The 9,679-nt window shown below is 48.3% G+C and overlaps 1 protein-coding gene and 1 long non-coding RNA gene across 2 annotated transcripts; both read right to left on the bottom strand.

Moving 5' to 3' along the window:
* On the bottom strand, positions 1-614 carry LOC110674397. The gene is made up of 2 exons (XR_002498826.1): positions 426-614; positions 1-140 (listed from the first exon to the last, which is right to left on the bottom strand). It is a non-coding gene; the product is annotated as an uncharacterized LOC110674397 (long non-coding RNA).
* Positions 615-9,135: 8,521 nt separating this feature from the next.
* On the bottom strand, positions 9,136-9,679 carry LOC110674396 (the record flags this gene model as incomplete). The annotated part of the gene is made up of 1 exon (XM_021838654.1): positions 9,136-9,679. A coding segment is annotated over exon 1 (543 nt), but the record flags the coding sequence as incomplete, so codon positions are not given.

The raw sequence follows: 9,679 nt of genomic DNA, 5'->3' as shown, positions 1-9,679 counted from the left end.
TTTTTTTTTTTTTTTTTTTGTATAGGCTCAACAGAGTACGAACTTTCCACAATGGTTCACAGTCTAATCAGGAAGTCAGCACACAAGATCGAGCGTCTTCTGGTATTCATCACTCTGGGTTTCATTGCGAAGGCCTATTACTGTTAAAAATAATAATATGTAATAAAAAAATAAATAAAATTTAATACTGTCTGTTTAACCATTCTTTATTTTTATCGTCAAATTCTTTTCAATGGCTGATCAAATTGCTTTTTATCCATTTTTAATATGCAAAAAAAAAAACACTAATATGTAACTCTTGTTCCCGAGTAAAGCGCGTTTTATATCATAAACGAGATTCAGCTGCAAAAAAGGATAAAAAGGCAATTTGATCAACCATTGGACGGAATTTGCAAACGTTTTGTTGTTAAAATCGTTCTGATTACATAGTTTTCATATTACATCGCATCAATTACATCGTATTGTGTACATGGAATATATTACATCGCAAAAATTACATCGGTCGCATTTTTTACACCAATTGCCCTCGAGTACGTCGGGCTGTGTAATATTCCACAACCGAGGGAACGACTTGGTTGCAGCAGTTTCGATGTAATATTCAACAACTTTTTTTGCTGTGTAAACTTATATGTCCCACAATACGGGCATCTCCGGTGGTCACTCCTGGGTTATTTCGGAAGGCTTGAAGAACCAAAGTGATCTTTCATCAATAATTGAACCAGCAGAGTCACAGGTATTCAAAATCATGAAGATTAAGCCGTCGCATGCCTAGTTTTGGTACAAAAAACTGAAATGTCCCACAATACGGGTATTTCCGGTGGCCATTCCTGAGTTATTTCGGTGGGTCAGAAGAACCAAAGTGGTAATTCATCAATTGTTCGGAATTGGACCACCCTAATTCAACCCAAATTCTCAGAGCAGTGCTTTTGGAGTTCAATATTTAGCAACAGCTTGAAACTAGATTTATTAAACGAGTAAAAAAGACGTACAATATAGTAATTTCAATTTTCTTTAACGGCTATTTCTCTTATTTAATTACTTACATTAATAGTTTTTTTCCTCGGCTCCTCTTTCTTTACAGGTTAATTGCGGGGCGATTTCTGTCTCCCTACAACGTCAAATGATGGTTTTATAAATATACATGGATGCCCAAAACTCTGAATTCACTCACTGCGTATCCGAAAAAAGCAATAAAATCCTCCGTTTTTACAGTAACACCGTAACTAATAGCGAATTCTAATTATTAATTGCACTCACGGACTTTCAACAAATCAATCGACTGCCCTAGATTGTTATTTTTTACCATTTTGTTTTTCCTTCTTCTGCCGTATATTTTTGTTTTTATTTACCTTCTCTCTTACTACATACTCAATGACAGCTACACGGAGACGGAATTCAACTCAATTTTGGGTTGTTTCAACGCAATTCCGTAGTTGAGCCCAATAACTCAATTTTGGCTAAATTTCCAAGGTCCCCACTAGGTAGTTTGGCTTTAATTCCATTAGAAAAATATACTCAATTTTGGGTTGATTTAACGCAAAATTGAGTTCTTTCGACCCAAACATAAGAAAAGTTGCATTTACCCAAATTTGGCTTATTGGGCCAAAGTACCCCCATTGGGTAGATGCAGCTCTCTCTATGTTTAACAACATTCGTGTGGGAGAAAGAGAAAACCGAGAGATTTTGGGTTGAAACTATAATTGATATACTTACTTTTGGGTAAAGTAAACTCAAAAATTAGGTAAAAATATTTCTCCGTGTATGCTGCCTATGTTTCGCCCAGGGTGAGTGGATGTGCGATTGTCGTATCTCTTCGTGGACCGTAAGTTGACTTACCGCGGGGTGATATGCAGCTGTGCCAACATACCCCCTCCCCGTAATTCTGGTGACGGTTCCTCAACTGCACCGGATTTACTCTCCTGAACCTCGAGCACAGCTAGCTTTGTCACCGGCCTCCTAAACTTACCCTTTGCGGTCTTGACTATCGCCTGCCGGATTCGGCCGTCCGCTCCCGGGTAGACCTCAGTCACGATGCCACGGATCCAGCTCTTCCGCACGGCTTCGTCAGCGATGTATACCAGGTCGCCACAGGTTAATGGCGGCGACTCGGAGTGCCATTTCGCTCGCTGGTTGATCGACGGCAGATACTCGGATATCCACCGAGCCCACAATCTATCTGCCAATCGCTGTGACCGCTTGTACCGGTCCCGCAATGCTTCCGCCTCGCTAGACGGTGGAACGGAATGTTCCGTGTTCATCGTATCAACGCCGCGAACAAAGTGGTTCGGCGTCAACGCTTCGTCCGCTCCTGGTTCCAGGCCAACGTAAGTTAGTGGCCGGGAATTGATGAGGTCTTCTGCCTCCGCTATCGTCGTCAAGAGCACTTCGTCGGTCAAGGACCGCCCATCGTTCAACACGGTTAGCGCTGCCTTCTGTTAGTTTATTTGAAAGGTATAATAATTTTTGGGGAATTAATTAGTTATTCTAGAGATTTTGAATTGGTTATTCTAATAATTTGCCACTTGCTCCTCAGGGTCTATCCGGGAGAAATTGAAACTTTAGGGCGGACTCACTTCCCAAGCTTTTTGCACCAGTCGAACAATCAATCAAGATGGTGGAAAAGGGAGAATGTGGTCATAAAAAAAAATATAATATTCTAATTCAACAAAAGTTCTTTAATTTAATTATTTTTGAATTCAAAGGGGTATATACATGGGAAAGAGTGAAGGAAATTTTGGAATGGACACACCTTTTCTGCTCGGGTAACCACGATGTTCCGCTGCCGCTAATGATGCGACGCAGGCTGGGGTTGGCGCAATTTCTGCCGTCTCTAGGCTCCGACGCACTCTGGCTGGTGGCCGTCGGGACGCTCTGGTTGACGCCTTCTCTTCGGTAGATGCACCCACTAACTTTGGTCGACTCTCACTAACACGTGGAACGAACGGTCCACTAACGGCTTCACTAACGGGCTGCAACACAGTAGCTTCAATACCGGGTAGATTTTTCAAACGCTCACGTGGGCAGGGCACTAATCTGGCTATTTTGCTACACTGTGTAATAAAATTAAAACCGGAATAAAATCACGGACTACTTTATCTTTGTAATTTTGTTACCGAATAAGAGATCGATCCATCGATGCATGGGGTTTTTATTCCAGATGATGTTCTGGATCTGGGATTCATATTGTGGTGACGTGTAACCAACGTTCAATATGGTTGGTGCACACGGTCTTTGGTGTCAGGGGGATATTGGAGAGGGTTTTTAAATTCAAATTAAAATAGGGTTGTAAAGGGCATCTGACACCAAGGAAAATGGGTAGGAAAGGATAGGGATTAAATTCATTTAATTCATATTCTAATTCATTTTATTTATTTAATTTCTATTTTAATTCATGACCACAAATTCAATATAATTAACAAAAAAGATTATAACAACTAACAAATTAAATAAAGTATGTACAAAAACTATTTACAAAAGGAGTTAATTCAACCTATTGATTGCTATGGTACAAAACATTGTAACTTTTTTGAAAGGTTACACTTCACGGAGCGAACCAATCGCTCCCAAACCCCACCCATGTGAGGTGCGCTAGGTGGGTTGAAATTCCACCTAGTTCGTGAATCGGTGAATTCATCCTCGCATTCGATACCGATCTGCTGGACGATCGCCTTGCTCGCTGCCTGAAAGTTCGTGCCATTGTCCGAGTAGAACTCTAACGGCTTCCCTCGGCGACACACGAACCGTCGAATGGCCATTAAACACGCTTGAGTCGTCAGGCTGTGAGCGATTTCTAGGTGAACAGCTCTCGTCGTCATACACGTGAAGAGGCAAATGTACCGCTTCTCCGACCTGCGACCGACCGTAACGGTTACCGGCCCGCAGTAGTCCACGCCGGTATGACTGAATGGTGGAAGATTCGGCGTGACGCGTGACTCCGGCAGTGGAGCCATTCTCGGATTCCTTGGCCGACACTTTTGCACCTTACACCAGACGCAGGCTTTCCCAATTCGCTTCACTTCCGCTCGTAAGTTCTGGATGTAGAAGCGCTGCCGAATCTCGTTGACGGCAGTTTCTGTATTCCCGTGTGCTACTTGCTGATGATAGAACTCAAGCAGCTTATCTGTCACCGGGTGCTTCTTCGGTAAAATGATCGGGAACCGCAACTCAAACGGCAGTGACAACCCTTGTGCCACTCTTCCTTCCATACGCAGTACACCATCGGCATCCAGGAAGGGACTTAAGGTGTAGAGGCTGCTGGACTTCTCCACTTGGTATTGCTGCCGGCACGGTTGCTGCTGGTTCTTCATTATCGTCCGGATCTCATCTCCGAAACAATCGGCTTGAGCCGACCTCCAAAGGTACGCTTCCGCTCTCTGGTACTCTTCACGCTTCAATGACGCGGTGATGGACCGCACGTTCTTCTTCACTACCTTCCTTATGCTTGTTGACGCCGGAACGGCCTCGATCTCCATCCCATCTCGCTTTCTTCTGCAGTTTGAAACGAACCTGTAGACGCACGCTACTGTCCTAAACAGCACCTTCCACTTCGAAAACCGCAGCGGGTCTATTATAGTCTCGGTCACCGAAACATCGTGGAATTGCAGGCACGCTCGGATTTCCTCGGAAGTATTCGGTGTTACGCTCTCCTGCTTTGGCCAACAGTCCTCCGGCTGGTAGAGGAACTCTGGGGCACGGAACCATGGCCCATCGGAGCGCAGGCTATGCGCTTTATCCCACTTCGTCAACGCGTCGGCCACGTTGAACTTCGTCGGCACCCAACGCCACTCGGAGAGCCTCGTCAGGCTATGGATTTCGCCAATCCGGAACGCCACGAACTGTTTGTACCGGCGGTGGTCGGAGTGGATCCACGACAGTACTGTCCTTGAATCTGACCACATAAAGTGCTGCTTTACTTCTAGCGAAAGGATCTCCCTTACGGAGTTCGCTAGTCTTGCTCCCAATACTGCCGCCTGCAGCTCTAAACGAGGAATCGAGAGGTGCTTTAGTGGTGCAACCTTCGACCTCGACATCACGAGCGAACACAACGGTCGATCAGCCGTCTCGATGCGAATATACGCGGCTGCGCCATATGCGTCCTCACTTGCGTCCACAAAAACGTGCAGCTGCAAGTTGCTGTAGTCTAGACAGCGTCCGCCACGGAAGTAATAGCGGGGGATCCGAACCATTTCGACCTCCGGTAGTCTCCGGATCCAGTGGTTCCACTTCTCTGCACACTCATCGTCGATTGGCTGGTCCCAGCTGCAACCGCTACGCCACAAGTCCTGGATTAGCAGCTTCCCGTAGAAAGTGAATGTAAACAACAGTCCTAGCGGGTCGAAGAAGCTCATCACGCAGCTCATCACTATTCTCTTCGTCGGCAACTTCGCGCCGGACAGGAACGGCTCCAAATCTTCTCTAAGCTTGGTCGAAAATGAAAACTCATCGCTGGACGGGTTCCAGACGATTCCCAATACTCGTTCAGAACCAGACTCCTTATCCTCGCTGAACCTTACGCACTGATCTTCCTTTCGTTCTCTGAGGGCCACCAGAAACTTCTCGGAGCTAGAGACCCAGTTGCGCAGCTCAAATCCGCCCTTGGAGTGGACGTATCGCACCTCTTTCGCCCGCTCAACTGCTTCTTCGACCGTGTCCGCACTGTCGAAATAATCGTCGACGTAATGGTTTTCGACGATAGCCACCGCCGCTGCAGGAAACTGTCCAGCAAACTCCTTCGCATTCTGGTTCTTTACGTATTGCGCGGAGCACGGCGAACTCGTAGAACCAAACGTCGCCACGTCCATCACGTACACCGTCGGCTTCTCTGATGGATCGTTCCGGAACAGGAACCTCTGCGCTCGCTTATCTTCTTCTCGGATTCGCAGCTGATGGTACATCTCCTTTATGTCAGCACCGAATCCGACTTCTCGCTCCCGAAACTTGCATATAACCGCCGGCAGGGCAGTCAGCATGTCCGGACCCTTTAGTAGCTTCGAGTTTAGTGAAACTCCTTTAACTTCTGCTCTGGCGTCCCATACCAGACGAAACTTCTTCTTCCTCGGGTTGAATACAATGTTCAGCGGCACGTACCACACCTTATTGCAGTCGAAAGCCATCAGCTCCGACGATGTCGCTTCGTGTGCGTACCCTTTCACCAGATAGTCGGCTACCATGGTGCGAACTTTGGCGTAAAGCTCGGTGTCCTTCCTCAGACGATTTTCCAGGCACGAAAGCCGCTTGATTGCCATCGGGTAGCTGTCGGGAAACTCAGCATCGTCTTCTTTCCACAGCAAGCCTGTTTCGAACCGGTCGCCGATTCTCTTTGTCGTCTTCTTCAATAACTCCTTCGCTCTTCGGTCCTCTTCCGACTCAGGGAGCAATGCCACGGAAATGCCGGACTCCTCCAGAGTGTAGTGGCTTTTGAGCAGGTCGTGGAGGTCCTGATTCGTTACTGCCTTGCATGTATGGTGGCCGACTATTCCTCCTTCCACACTACCAACGCCAGTTGGTCCGTAGACGGTCAAACCAAGCTAAGACCTAACTGCTATCGGCTCCTCCGGTCGGCCAATACGCGATTCGAGCGGCGCGTACAGATGGATATCTTTCAATCCGATGAGAATCTGCGGTGCGGCTTGATGAAAATCTGCAATCGGTATTCCTCGAAGGTGAGCGTACTGTTTCACCACTTCCGACACGGCCTGTGTGTGGTGCGGAAGCTTCAGGCTTTCCACCGTGTGGGCGTTCTTAATATGGAACCGCTGCGCGGATTCTCTAGCAGAGATGAAAAGACTCACACACTGCGAATCCTTCTCGAGCCGGGAAACTCCGGCGGTCCATGTCACTCGGAGTGGCTGCGGCACGCCACGTACTCCTAATCGGCTGATCAGCGCTTGTTCTACTAGCGTGTACGATGACCCTTCATCCAGGAACGCAATCGTATTCACTGAAAACTTTCCACAGTGCAACGTGACTGGCATCATGCGGAAAATGACGGTAGGCTTCGGTTGCATTGCGTGTATGTTGCAGTTCAATCCGGCGGCTGGCCTGGTGAAATGAAGCAAAGGATTGTGGCGCTCCTTACATCCTTCGACATTGCAGCGGAAACTGAGTTTACAGCCGGCCGATCCGTGCTCGTTCAGACACAGCTGACACAACTTCCACTTGCGAACTGCATCCCATCTATCGGTGAGCTGAAGTCTCCGGAAACGTTCGCAATTCCGGATTCGATGATCCACTCTGCCGCAAATCCTGCAAGGCTTCCTCTCTCTAGCGGGTGGACTTGAACTTCTCTTTTCCACCGCATCGTGAGCGTGCACATAGCCATCATGCGCTCCGCTTCTCGCTTTCCCTTTCTTCGGGCCGTAATCTCCGGATCGAAGTCCAACTTCTCCGGATCGGGACCCTTCTCCATACGCTACTACCTCGCTTGCGTCTTTTACGATGCTCGACAGGAAGTTTGACAACGTGCGCAGCGTCACCACTTTGCTCTTCCTGCGATATCGCACCCATTCAAGCTGCGTTCCTGCTGGCAGCTTCTCTGTTAGCTCTTGTATGAGCATCGGGTTCACCAGATGAGTGGTCAATCCAGTAGCCTCAAGATGATCGGCTAGCTGTTGGACTACCACCCCGAATCCGTTGAAACTCGCCAAACGATCCGCTTTCGGTGGTGCTGCATTGCGAACCTTCGACAGCAACATGTTGAGAAGTCGCTCAGGCCGCCCATTTTTTTTTTTTTTTGTTTTTTACAAGGGGGAAATCTGCAAACAGATCCCCTGAGAAGATAACTCAGGGAATGCGGGGATGACGCACCAACGACGACCCGCTAAAACCAGCCTATGCACTGTGCATGAGCAATTCATTTAGAATTGCTCAAGTGGTGAACAGTGCATCGACATGACCCTTGGACTCAGACCCTCATCTCCCCGGAACCACCTTACGGTATTTCTTCGGGAAGGGACCAGTGCATATAGCACAACACGTGTAGCAGAAGTAGCCTAGGCAAACTGCTTCTCCTAGCCGACTTAAACAATGTTACAAGGGACCAGCCTCGGCAGGGCTAATCCTCTGCAGCCAACTCTTGGTCGGCGCGCCATAGACGCTGCAATTCTAACATAATGTGAGTGACAGCCGTAGTTACTGCATTCCAGCACTCGGCATCCGCACACATTCTCTCTATAATATTGTCGGGGGACGTGTCCCCTCCGCATGTAGTGAGCATGCGACCTCTCACAACAATGAAACGGGGGCAATCGAACACGACATGCTCCGCTGTTTCCTCTACACCAGCACAATTGGGGCACGCAGGAGATTCTGAGTGCCCGAACCTATGCAGGTACTGTCTATAGCAACCATGTCCTGACAGAAACTGCGTCAGGTGGAAGTTCACTTCCCCATGGCTTCTACCATACCAATCTGACACATTTGGTATTAGTCGATGGGTCCATCTACCCTTAGTGGAGTTATCCCATTCCTGCTGCCAGCTTCTGAGCGTTTCCTCTTTACACGTGTCGCGGACTCCTCTGGTACCCCTTTGGTTGAAGCATTGAACATCTTCCTTGATGATGAGCCCGATGGGCGTCATCCCGGCTATGATGCACACGGCCTCTTTAGATACCGTCCGGTATGCACTTGCTACTCTTAAGCACATTATCCTGTACGTGCTTTCCAACCGCTTTAGGTTTCTGTTCGTTCAGGCCGCCCATACAACATCCGTAGCGTCTCAATGATCTTCGAAACCGATTTAGGTAGAAGCAATCTGCTCCTAACTGCCTCCAGCGCCTCGCCTTTCAAGCATTCTTGCAGCCGCGCCAGGTTTTCCACGTCGGAAAAGCCGCACGCCTTCGTCGACGTCTCATAGCTGCTGATAAACATCGGCCATTCCTCCAGTTTGCCAGAAAACGTTGGCAACTTTCTGGACAGGAACTGCCGAGCTGATAACTGCGCCTTCGACGGCGCTCGATGCCGATTTTTTCGACTTCGTTCGGCTTCTCCATGCTTCCGACGACAATTCTCCACCTTCTCTTCATCTTCGGACGTCTCCGAACTTTCCACTTCACTTGCGACGTGACTTTCCTCCTCCCCGGAGCTCTCTTCGTCCTCGCTGGAGATTTCTCCTTCGTCCTCGCAGCTTCTTACATCTTCCTCGGACGACTTTTCCTCTTCTTCATCGTAAGTTGTTGCATCTTCCGACTCTTGCTCTACTATTTTCCGCATCGTCTCACTGCGCCTTTTTTGGACCGACTTGGGAACCCCTGGATGCCCGAACGGCGTCGAATCTCCATTCCGCCCGATCAAGAAACTTTCCGGCAGACTCGGTGGACCCCTAGCCGACTTCTCGGAGAGCTTTCGAGCAACTTTCGGCGTCGAATGCTTACGATAGGCTCCTCTAGAATCACGCGTACTCTCAGCAACCGGTTCCACTTCTCCAGGCTTCGTTTTCCTCGACTTTTTCTTCTCGAGCTCTTCTCCTGGCTTCACTTTCTCCGGCTTCATCGACTTTTGCGTTTTCTTCTTCGAGTTTCCCGATTCAACATTGTTCACCACTTCCTCTTGCTTCTTTTCTCCATCCGTCGACTCTTTAATCCGCTTCAGCTTCAATCGCTGCAGCCTCTCTTCCATCTCTGTCCGCATCTCTTCCAGTTTCCTTTGGTGGGCTTCTTCTTCGGCGATCTTCTTCTCCATC

Source organism: Aedes aegypti, chromosome 1 (assembly GCF_002204515.2).
Source record: "Aedes aegypti strain LVP_AGWG chromosome 1, AaegL5.0 Primary Assembly, whole genome shotgun sequence".
Taxonomy (NCBI): Eukaryota; Metazoa; Arthropoda; class Insecta; order Diptera; family Culicidae; genus Aedes; species Aedes aegypti.
Note: the sequence above shows the minus strand (reverse complement) of the source record. Positions and strands in the feature narration are given on the sequence as shown.